The 12700-nt window shown below is 48.2% G+C and overlaps 1 protein-coding gene and 1 long non-coding RNA gene across 2 annotated transcripts in view; one reads left to right on the top strand and one right to left on the bottom strand.

The window, feature by feature from the left end:
• Positions 1 to 12700, top strand: part of LOC139772342 (uncharacterized) — a 149771-nt gene that overhangs the window by 103806 nt on the left and 33265 nt on the right. The window lies entirely within an intron of this gene.
• The window catches only part of Sv (paired box protein shaven), a 120567-nt gene that overhangs the window by 90225 nt on the left and 17642 nt on the right, over positions 1 to 12700 (bottom strand). The window contains exon 2 of the mRNA XM_071705948.1: positions 2330 to 2635. Coding sequence (XP_071562049.1) covers positions 2330 to 2531 — 202 coding nt within the window. The 5' untranslated portion in view covers positions 2532 to 2635. The remainder of the gene's footprint in view (positions 1 to 2329; positions 2636 to 12700) is intronic.

Below are 12700 nucleotides of genomic sequence, written 5' to 3'. Positions count from 1 at the left end.
GTATGTCTTGTGCAATACGTCCAGATTGATGCCTAATATATCGGAGAAAGGCATGAGTTTTGATAGATACTTTTTTGCGAAGTAATTTATTGAAAATAAAATGTTGGCTAAATTTAGGCAATCGAAACCTTTCACGCCCAGTTCCACTTTTTAGAAAATCGCTTTCTTTTCGCGGCAGTTAAGAAAAACCGTCTTATTACGGTATCTCTGCGGTATCGTTACATAGTCGGCATTAAATCGGAGACTTTTCGATCGTCGAACAACGAACAATCCGGGTCTAAATGAAGCAGCGATTAGTCACGACTACGAAATCGAAACAAAGCGGACCGGACGGCGACTAGATGAGAGGTATACGAAATAATTACTATGTCGCGAGGTCAATAAACCATATAATTCACTACGATTCGCGTTGCGTGTTCTACACGCGACACGCACGCAGGTGGGCATTAATTACAAATTAAATCCATTGCGTGGTTACGCACCATTAGAGATAATCGAAATCCGCTATGCATTGCTTGGCGATTGCTTTAGCGACGCGTAATTTCAAAGGTGCAATTAAAAGTATATCTATTCTGCAGTCAACGAGAATCAGAAGGAGAAACTACACGCACGAGAGCATTACATGGGAACTTGGCAAATGTTAGTCATTAATACGAAATAACGATGTATGTATGCGACACGCTGGATATGCGTGTGGCCCTAAAATTGATCCGCGGATCTCTCTGTCAAATACGTTGATATCATTAGATTTAACGACCCGCGTTGACTCTCTCTTTCTCTTCCTCCCTTTCTTCCTTCCTGGCCTCGTGGCTCATGCCGCGTCACTGGCTGCTGCCACACGGCGGCTGCCTTTCATCTTCCTTAACCAGCCGCACTCTCTACTATCACGCACACATTCATTTGTGAGGACGAGGAGGACGAAGGAAGACAACGAGCTTCTACATCGGCGCAACCAACCGTTGGCTGGAAGAAACTACAGCTTCGAAGATGATCCTGGCGTATCCATGCGTGCACGCGTGTCACGTGTGAGTTTGTATGTGTTCAAAAATATACTCGTGTGACGATCGCCCACCAAAGAAGAAACTATCGCTTCTAAGATGATCCTGTCGTGTCTGCGTCATGCTCGTATGTATCTGTGTATCCGGAAAGATCCCTGCGCGACGCTCGAGCGCCGAGCAAGTTCAGCTAACTCGATTGTTCCATACGGAACAAGGAGCTCTTTCACGCGAGAGTCTCGTTCCGGCGGTCTTTGATGAAGGAATCATCGCTCGCGGTGTCCCCCGATACGTAATGTCGCTCCACCGGATGTACCTACGCCGTCGATACGAGATTTAATAAGCTTGCGGTTTATAGCAAGATAATGATGATAAACGGTAAGGTGGTACCGGCGGTTGCGGGAATGTGGACTTTTGAGTGTTTAACGCGCTTTCATGTGCAATTCGCAGCTTCGAGAATATTAATGATCGTGTATAGAAGCGCGGTATAGAATTTGCGATGAGTAATTTGCAGAGCTCTCCTAAGAGACGTTGAGATAAATGCGTCTATTCCGAACGATAAGTAATTACGAGGTAATTGATACGATCCAGATACTTAAATTATCGCCGCAATTTGAAATTGCGCTGCCTCGCAAACTCCCGTATTTTAAAATTTTGTTTGATCGGTCACCGCGAGGGATACGCGCGTGTCGAACACCGAGAATCTCGCGCGATTGCAAGAGAACCGGAAAGCGCATTCGACGGATTCCGGAATTCCAACTTGACTTGGCGAACGTGATGCATCGTCATCGCGTGCGCATAAGTCGCTGGTAATAGAAGCGTCGCCGCGCGCGGACGAAGATTTATCGCCGGTATTTCGCGAGGCACGTGCCTGCACTTTTTTGCGACTACGACATTCCTATCGGCTGTGTACCGTGCTCGCGTTTAAACCACGCCGTTCGCTCGAACGTCGATTGACGCGTACGTTATCTTATTCGTGATGTCGGAGTAATCATCGAGCGCGATATCGAAAGGCAGGCTAATTATCGGTTGTTGTATATCCGATATCGCGTATTTCGTGGCAGTCAAGAATTCATGCCAATATACGAAAAAAATAACGGTTGTAAAACACTTACGTTAATCATACATTCAATTATAAAAAGTTATAACTATCATTAATAAATGTTGATTATCGCAAGAACTGGTCATACATTAGGTACTTGTCTCATTTATTGTAAAAGCAATTCTCTCTTACGATCAAAAATAATTATCTATTTTCGGCTTCTTGCGATAATGTTAGTCTTACAATTAGCGTTTTACATAATGAAAAAGTGGATTCGTAAGAAGAAACATACGTTTTTTCTTGGAGTCCTCATGCATACCTCCGGGTGTCGCAGCGCTGTGATTATGATGGTGGAGGGCTAGAGGGTCCTGAGGATGCGAATGAATGGCGGCTAAGGCACTTCCGGCTGGGTCACCCGGATTGACCCCGACTCCGACCCCTAGGTGTAGAGCACCATGCTGCGTCGCGTGTGCCGGAAGCTCCATGCTGATCATAGCACGCCACCCTCCTTCCAACCCTCTCCTCCCGCCACCCTCCTCTATCTCGGACAACACCTCGCCGAGTTGGACGAGGCGTCCGTGCACCTCTTCGTCGCCTTCTAAAAAGAAAAGAAAATGGATAAATCAATTTTAATAGCATGAAAAAAATTATTCGATTTTCTTTATGAGGAAAAATTTTAAGTTCTCGAGTGATTTCGTCGTGATCATCGTTGTTCATGAGGACATAAATAGAGTCGGTGGCTTCCGCCGAGCAACGGGCACGGATTTTCGGTCAGTGACTCGTAGTCGAATCAATGGTGCAAGAATACCGTAGACAAAGTCTCAAGCTGATCTAGGCATACCGCAGATCGGCGAGAGAACCCCACGCAACAGGCGGGATCACAAAAATAAGTCTCGGTGGTCCAACCGCGGTGGAATTGCCTTTGCCACGCTTTTTACGCGCGGAGTAGATAATTTCTTCGTTCCTTTCTACGTAATGGCCTGGCCGGGTGATCTTTTTTGCTTATTACGTCGAGAGGAGGCCGCCGTGGAGAGCGAGCGACACACCAACGACGGCTAGGTTGGAAAGCTGCAGGAGGCAAGGTGAAATCCCTCGGATGAATGAAAAGATGAATGAAGCGTAATTTCGTCCACGCTGTCGGCGACGTTTATCTATAGTCTGCTCGTTCTTCTATCTGGTGACGGCGAGCGCATTGTCTAGGTTCGGACGATCACAGTTTCTCGCGACGCGCGTTGCAGCTGCTATAGTAAAAAAAAAATTTTTTAAAAAGAAGAGCACATTACCGCGCCGGCCAACTGCGAGGGAAACGCAAGCCTCTGTCTATTTGTCAAACTCCTTTATCGGGATAGTCAGCAATATTTCCTCTGTCGTAAAATGCGCGACCACCTGCTCCAGTAAACTTTATAATGGCCATCATTAATCACGGTGATATCTCTATCGTCTTCAACGATATAAAAGTGGAGCGTTATGAGAGTAAAGCGATATGAGAGTCGAGATATTCGCGCCCAACTCGATGGCGTATATCTACGTTTTCCGCTCGCTGCATTCCGCGAATGCATAATATAAGCGTTCGGAGCTGGTGAAAAAAAATATCGATGGAGCGCTCGGTCCTGTTCTCGTATTCCGCGGAGTACATTACACTGCCCTGCAAGGGAAGAGAGCAAAGAGACGAGGCCTCGAGAGTCGGGAGCAACCGCCTGGTGCACCAATCGTCATCGGGCGCCCATCCGTGAAATTCGAAACTGCTCCCGCGTTCCGCCGTTTTACGTCGCGAAACACGCGGGATCTTATAATGCGTGGGAGTGAGACTGGGGACGGTTATCGTCTGCGGTCGACGACTGTCCACCGTAGCAAGCGTGCTGTCTTTGTATTCTCGTCGGCGATTAAAACCTCGACAGGTTCTAATTTGCGTGAGGAAGTCGGTCGTATTCGAAACGCGAGTCTCCGCCAAGGGAAAGTCGTTTTGTCCCGCTATACAAAATAATAGATTTGTGATTTTCGAAAATCAACGTAACTTATAGAACGTGTAAATCGTATACAAGAGCGTAAATCTACAAAGCGTGTGAAAATAAGCATCGTTTATCTTATTTGCACCAGATTCCGCGAAGATGCTCTCAACAATTTACAAATAACTCCTTGAAGTATCACTTTCAAGCGATCCTCGCAGAGTCTCAATCCGACTAAATCGTTCGCCACGCTAATTTCGACGGTGGGAGCTAGAAGTGTCAATTTTAACTCGACAAAAAAGCGAAACGGATCCCCGGGAGGAAAACGTCAAAATTGCGCTCTGAATTTCCCAACCGTTTTTCCGTAGCAAGAAAGGCCAGAACGAGGGTCCGTTTTCTGTTTACATCGACGTTCAGATTATCGGCAATGAGAGCGCGAGGGATGATTGTTTAACGTCGTAGTTTCCTAGCAAAGCTCGCTCCTCTTTTGCGGACTCGTGCTACCAGCGTGCGGTGCCCTCCTAATGGAGGATGGAATGTAGCGAGACTACACCGTGGCGAGTAAACGTCGGTTAAGAAAAGGCAGACGATGATCGTTGAGCGAGGGGGCGGCGGTGAAACGGTCAGCGACTTAGGCAACGAACGGCTTTAACTAAAGCAAAGTGGGTGAGTCGTAGACGGCCAAAGTACGCGTAAAGACCAGTCTTAGAAAGAGAGACTTATCCCTATAAACCGTGGGAGTCGGCCACCAGCGCTTCTCCAACCGGCCACGGCGTATACGCACTCGCTAAAACCATTGTTTACGGCCGCCCTGAACGCCCGCGTACTTTACTAACTGGGGGCCCTCTCACAGGGCCCCGCCACGGGACCGGACCGCCGCGTCGGCTACTCTATATGTCTTAAGGACGGAGGTAACTGTCGGAGCGGACGTAGAAAACGCCGCCACTATGCCATTCTGAAAACGGACTGTTCGTAGCTGAGGCCCAAAATAAAACCCCGCGTTTGCATACGCGATCGATGTGCATCTCACGTGTGGTCGAGACTATGGATGATCTCGCGAATATTCCCGTCAATATAAATAACCGACCATCGATCTGTTTGAAGTAACTCTTTTTCAATTAAGTATACGCGTCAGTGAGTAGCCGGTTAAAGAAATACCGTCAGATAATACAGCTTAATAAAATAATTTTCTTTAATGACCAATATTATAGGAATTATCTTGGTATTTACAATAGCCAATTGTTCTTGACGCATCTCGCTTTCACTCGCGAGAGAGTTTGCAATCGATAGAGCTGCGTCGAGTGACCATGTCGAAACCTATTAAAACATTAAATTCGCCAGATGTGCCTTCCTTTCGGTTACTCAAAGAAGAGAAACTAAGGGACGATATCCATGGCACGCAGGTCGCTTACGTAAACAGTAATGATCCGAGAGCGGCTAGCAGTTCAACTAGTCGAGGAACCCGTGCAGCTACCTTCCGCACCTTATGCCTTCGCTCTTCTGCCTTTGCTTCAGCGTCGATATCCCAACTGGTTGGTAATGGCGGTGCTCTCGGGACTTAACAACGCGTGACAATATGCATCAAGGAATTGCTCGAGCGCGGAACAACTCCGGCTATGCTCCTTTCTCTCTGTCTCTCTTTCTTTCTCTCTTTCGCTCCCGGCTTCCGTAAAGCGAACACCTACGAAGAAGAAGAGGCGTAGGTGCGTACACGCGTATCCTCCACCGTGTGCGCGCTCTTCGTGACGGGACAGCGCGTCCATGCGCGCGCCAGCTACGCGAGAGGGCCGCGAAATGCACTCGGCTTCGGACTCTCACGGACGAAAACATCGATACATTATGCAACTTCTCGGTCCATAAACGAACACTCCCGCCAGGAATCCACGATGGAATCCTGGGAAGCTTTTCTCGTGGCGTATATCGTCGAGGGGAGCAGTCCAGTTTTCGCGGGACGGCTGAAGGCTGGCGCCTTGATCGCCGCCCGTCATGTTTATTAATCTGATCTGGAATTGCAGTGCGGAATGCCGACAATCTTGACGATCTTTTCCGCGATCTGCGAGAACGACTCGCGGATTTTTGTGCTTCCGGGTTTCCGCGGATCGCATCCTTTCTCACGATAAAGTTTGACGATAAGATGCGAATTTAATGGACGACGATGGAGGAATGATCGGTTTGGCTTCTTCGTCCTTTACTTATGAGAAAAGCAAAAGCGTTCCGGCTAGCCACCTTGCAAATTTTGTACCATTATGTACCGTGAGTGTCTTTAAATATTCACGCCGAAGTACTTTAGTGTAGACATACATAGTCTACCATATACATGCTCGATCGAGCTTTCAAGCGACAAGAAGGTGCCTCTCTTTCTTTCTCATTAACCCCATTATCCGTACTTGGCCACCACATAAGCGCGCACGTTGTACCAGCTCACTAGCAAATCACAAACGCATATATCTATATTAATGCTGGTATACAGAGTGTGCCTCGTATACATTAGTCAGTCGTCTGTACGCCTACGCGATCATTATTACACCGCACGATCATCGATAAAACACGAAATTTCATCGTTGATTAATTTCAAACGCGTTGTATTAAACTCGCATTAGTGTCTTTACTCAAAAAAGCTTTATCACTTACTAACTAATCGTTATTCTCTTTTAAGTGAATTTTTTTCTTCTTTTCTTTCTTTTTTCCGTGCGTTATCGAGAACCGATCGTAAAAGCCGAGCGTCGTTATCGGGGCGGTGTACCCTGATACCGAGCACCGCACGCTACAGCGATCGACAATCCCGCGGCACAGCGCGCGTGGTGTCCTGTTAATGAACAAAAATTCACGAGCCTACTGGAGCATGGCGAGAGAGCAACCCACGTGAAATATACGAGAGTGCATTTACACTCGCAGCTATATCGGTCGTGTCTGACAGCGCGTTGCGCTATCCCGATCGACAGCGGCGGTTTGTCTGCTACACGCACCAGGCCGGGTCAAGTAATTCCAGTTCTCTCGTCGTTGGCGGCGGCCGGGACTTGGTCATGGAGAGGAACGTATGTAGGTAAATATAAGTTGCGCGAGAACGACCAGAGAGAGGAGGAGAGCCGGCCTGAGTAAAAGGGAAAGAGACGCGCGGCTTTCGTGGATAAGTGACTTTCGAAGAACCACCTGTGGCACGTGCCATTAACGTGCTCCCTTGCGTGTCCGTACGTGCGCGAATGTCTCGATATCCCGCCATTGCCGCACCGTCGCGGCGTCGTGCCGCGTGGGTGTAACAGGTGAACGCGGATACTATTTTCTTTGCGGACGGACCTTTCTTGTAATACACTACAATTTCAAAGGTTGTAATTGCCCGGGCCGCGGCGGAGGAAGGGGAAAAAGAAGGGACGAGTGAGAAAAACACCCGATCAACATCCAACGCGTTCCGTCCTGGACGTACATTTTTTATGTAAAAGCGAACTTAAAGTTTCCAGGTGGATCTTAGAAGACTTTTTTTAATGGAATAGCCATTTTAATGGAACCGTCGCGCGTGTAGCCTGGAAATTATTCCAGGAAGAGTCTGAGGAGTAACCGAGGAATAAATTGTAGCAATGTATACATATTGGTCTCTGTAAATGTCGGGGAATAATTATCAAGTAGAATATAAATCGAAATGATAAAGAATGCGTTTTCCGCGTTGAAGCCGTAGACGTGTTTATCGGGGCGATGCCGCGGAACCGTACATTCCGAGATACGTCCAGCTCAGTCGCGACGTTGGTTGTTCCATAACGCGAAGGAGTTAACGCACGTGCGCGGGATGAGATAAAATCACGAGTGTATTAGATATATTAATGGAACGAATAAATGCACGCGCGCGCACGATAGACTCGCCGATAGGTTCGCCTTTGAATAGTACGACCGCGTAACGGTAAGACGGACAGCGAGATACGCGCGGTAATATTGCTCCTCGCGGGAGAGCACGGGATCCCTGTTTCTAGGAGCTCGATGAGGAGTTGGCGCGGGCCGCTTGATTGGCTCACCACGCGGGAATCGCGCTTCCAATTCCGGTTTTCCGTTGCAAAGGGAAGAACGAGAGGTTGAGATGGGCAGGCGAGTATCAGCGGAGTCACCTGCAATAAAGTAGTAGCTTGTTGCTTGTTGCGCACGGCTGTCCCGCGGAATATATACGACCGCGAGCCAGGGGCGGGATACAAGTCGCTTTCGAAAGAAGAAAACGGGTACCGATATATATCCGACACGTTATTTCTCATACAGTTAAGCCTCGCTGCGCGTGCGCGCGCGGGATATTTATTACAATTAGCCGCGTGTCCAACCTTGAATTCAGACCGTGAACGATCTACCGAGCGTGCGGTTTCCCCGTTCCTGGCAGCAGGGAGGGAAACGACGTATCGAGAATACCCTGATACTTTGATACCATAGGACTCCGGCATCCTGGAACGGTTAACAGTACTTGGCCGTTCAATCCTAATTTATAAAGTTTGCCGCTGCGCGCCGTTCGCCGTTCGCCGTTCGCCGGAAGACGGTACTATTCTAAGCTGGGATAGTCTCGTCTTTTTTGGGCACGCCGACACTTATCTCGCACAGTCTATTTAATCCGATACAACATTGCACCTGTCAGCAGCAGCGGAACACGAATGAGAAGCGTCATAAGCGCAGAAAATATACAAGATAATAAGGAAGATAGTAAATTGTTGCGCGTAATTATACACAGCTGCGGATAACGATACATTTTGTCTCATATCATTTCAAATTTTTGCATAACATGTATTTTCTACACGTTTTCTACTAACACGTTCTACATTTGAAAAGACAAGATTGTGATAACGCTAGCGGATAAGCCTTGATACTTTAGCTAACCGTCTCTTTATGAGATTCGAGCTTCCGATTCCGGTTTTCCGTCGGCAAAACGCCGCGCCGATCGCGAAGGAGGCGGATAAGTGAGTTTTAAAGAGCCACCTGTGGCCGTGTGGCACGTGCCACCATCGGACTAATCCCAAGTCGCTCCCTTCGGCCCGTCCGATGTCATGCAGCACAAGGTAGCAGGTAACAGACACCAAGGTGCATCCCACCGCCATCGGTGCAACGATCAGCCGCCGCATCTGGTAACGGCCGCGGCGTCCTCCTCCCGTCCGTTCTCCTCTCCTGGGTCTCGGGACCGACGATTACATCTACATTCCCTATAAATACCGGTTGCCGCGATTATCCGCTCCTCCATCTTGGTGATTTCTTTAGTCTCGAAATATCTCTATCCCGTGATATTTTCGCCAAGCGTGCGTGGTCCAAAAGTATCGAACGCTTTTATTAATTTCCGCCAAATTAATTAACGTTAGTATGTTAAGCAAAAATCTGTAAATTGTTAGATTCTTATATATACTGTACTATGTAATTGTCACAAACTGGAATAAGCATACTGCTATGTTCTAATAACGTTTACATCATCCCGCATACCTGAGATCGTCACAATCATTAGATTTCTGAAACTACAACATGAATTTCTAACGCTTGAGATAAACGGCGTTAAAGTGAGAAATGGATTGGCGCGGCGACATCGGGGCTAGCGAACCGGTGGCGAGGCTGCCGCCGATCCGAGGTAATATCGCGCTCACTTTCCTGCGATTCGCAATAGGACGATATCATCGATCCGCGTAATTCCCGATCATTAGAAGCGCTAATGGCCGAACGCGCGGCAAAAAGGCGATAGTGCCGCGCGGCGCTCGGCACGGAGTGTGGTTACGCACGGCCATCAATCAGCGACCGGCCCTTAATCGGCCGCCATTTGATAATTACAAAGTCAATCGTCTATCGAATCGGCCATCTAGCCGCGTAATGGCCGGCTCGCTCGCTCAACTCTCAACCGAGCCTGGCTATAGGACGAGGGCAGGGGAAAGGCAATTGAGAGAGGCGTAGGTGACTGGAGAGGTGGCCGCGATCACGATTACGAGAAGTAAAAGGGGAAGTTAGAATTAAGCGCACCGACAAGATCGACATGATCGCCGCGCCGCCGGTCACTTTTTAGTCATCTTATTCCGCGGCGCAGCGCGACGCAGGGCTCGCGGGGGATTCGATTCGAGCCAGAGCGCGCCAAGTTGATGCGACGATCGTGCGTGAATATAGAAAAGCCGGTCAGGCTGCCAAGAAATTCCACACGGTGCTGAGTAATCCCGATCGTTGCGCGCGGAAAGTGCATCTTGCGTCAGTGCGCTTCGATCTCGATCTCGCATTGTCGATGTTTTCGTAGGCTAATGCGTAAGCAACCAACGTGCGCAGCAAAGATGTTATTAACGTGGCGATTTTATTCTAGTTATTACTCTATTGCTATTATTAATTTCCTCTTATTATCTGTTTTCACATTTCTGCAATTTTTTGTTAATGATTCTTATGAGCTGATACTTTTTATTCGTCCATGTATTTACTTTTACTGATTGCTGTCAAAGTGACGCTCAATTCAAAGTGCGAAAAATGTAACTCCCATAAAGAAAGTATCTTTCGTCTCGGTCATGTAGATGTCGAAGGCGTGCTTAATTTTTATCGAGACTTCTCCACGCGCATTAACGGTAAATGGTACGAGAGCCAAGTCGTATAATCGATAAATTCATTGTGCGACTGCTCTCTCTGGATCGTCACAACAATGCCGCGATCGTTCGCGATCAGGTATATAATCGGCTGAATTATACACACTGCCTAACTGTAACATTGCGCGCGCGCGCGCGAGCGCGCATCCCTTCTCAAGAAGAAGACCAGTCCCGGCCACGCTTCCTCCTTCTCTCCTTCGATACTGCCTGTCGTCGAACGATCGTCCTCGTCGACGTCGAATGTCCTGGATGAATGCACGCGCACCTGCAGCGGTATGCGACTGCGTGCCGAATGCGCGAGAGCGGCTCGACAAGCGTAAATCACCGCGGGCGATCATCCGGGATTGTCACGCGTAACGACGATACCAAAGTAGTAACTAATGAGCCGCGATGTTATACAAAGGTGGATACCAGAGAGAGTATAAAAGAATTAATCCTGCATCTTAACAAGGCTTATCTTGAGATATAATCTTTTAAAAAAATTACAGTAAGAGGTTTGCTGGCTGTCTAGAGGCTTTTGTAAGTATCATGCGAGTTTGGTCTTTAGCGCTATTTTACAATTTCCACTCGTATTCACGTTAATAGACCGCGCGAAATCGAGGGCGTTACAAAATTCTGCTCGGGGATAAAATCTATCCATTTGATTCGCGCAATCGTTTCCTGCCGTTTGGACTTATCATTCGAAAGACTTGAGGCGACAACGTACTAAGCTACATACGCAGCAAAGGCATAAGAAATTCTTATACGCTTAGTTCCAAGTTCTATTAGCTTTTTAAAAAACCTCTTATGTTCCCTTCAAGATTAACACGTAAACGGATACCAAACGGACTGAAAAGCTGTTAAAAATGCTAAATCTCATTTCCAGCGACTTCCTATGACCTTTCCCCTTCTCTTCCGTGATCCTGTTTCAACCTATCTAGGGGCTTGACTACGCTCAGCGTCGTAAGCACATACGTGCGTGACGGGAATCGCTGGTTACCAGAACGTCTCTCTTCCGACATTCGCGGGGTTCGCGTGGCGCCTGAGAGATCACGACGATTCCAAGCAGGCCTCATTATAGGTCGCTAGTCCAGTCCGGGTTACCAGTTCAGTCGCCTTCTCTGGTTGTCAGTCCGCCCACCCAACGCTTTCCGTCGCTCGCATTGCAGTCAGTGAAGGTCCAGGCCGCGTGCCACCTTGCATTTTTTCCGATCGCCGGCCGATAGTCGCCGCCGCCGCGCAGTTTCTTACACTTTCACGATCTTCGACCGAGAAACCAGAGTAGCGGCGGAGTAGCGGCGCGCGTGCACGGAATATAAAGCGCGTGATGACCGCGATAACCGGAACCAGGGCCTCCTTGCTGCTACATCTCGGAAATCGTAAGAGATGGTGCCTACGCGAAATCGGGATCTCTCAAGAATCGTCCTCTCTGTTTAAAATGGTTAGTATATTTTCGCAATCGGAGGTACACATCCGTTACAAAGGTGTATTGACAAGCCGACACTTGCAAAGCCGATATTCGCAAAGCTCGAACGAAAGGAAGTCAAAGATCGGTATAATTAAAGGCGTAAAATAAAGATCGATACACATTATAAGCGTGAGATGATCTCTTGTTTCTCTGGGAAAGATGTGATTTAAGTTCGGCGTGGGGTCAATCGATCGCAGAAAAGCGATCGCAAGGAAAACAGCGGTTCCGATAAAGGAAAAGAATGCGAAGGTAGAAGAGAAAGAAAAATAGCGGGGTGAAGGAGCGGAAGAGAGAAGAAGGAGACCGGCGTGTACAATTGATTGGTCCTGGCACATCCTGCCCCCGCGTCCTCCGCCCCCTTTCATGGGAAACTCGTCCACCGCAGGCATCGCTCGCTTTTTGTTGCCCATCCACCTCTGCCATAATCGGCTTTCTCGCTCTCTTACTGCTCTATCCCTCTCTCTTACCGCTGGACCTCCTTGGCTCCTTCGATCGCCTACGAAACTAATATCGATCTATCCACCTGTATCCCTAGTTCTTCTATCAACGGGGGCATGGTATCATATAATAGCGGGACGAGGGTAAGAGAAAACGGCCGGACGCAGGAGAAAAGAAAGAAAATAAAATAAAATCAAGCTTGGTGTGGGGGAGGAAGGGCACATCGCGCGTATCTCGATCGAAAGCTGGAACGACCTGTCGTGATGCTTTGTGGATCA

This window comes from Temnothorax nylanderi, unplaced genomic scaffold, assembly GCF_030848795.1.
Source record: "Temnothorax nylanderi isolate EJ_2023f unplaced genomic scaffold, tnyl_v1.0 TNYL_tig0048_pilon, whole genome shotgun sequence".
NCBI lineage: Eukaryota > Metazoa > Arthropoda > Insecta > Hymenoptera > Formicidae > Temnothorax > Temnothorax nylanderi.
Note: the sequence above shows the minus strand (reverse complement) of the source record. Positions and strands in the feature narration are given on the sequence as shown.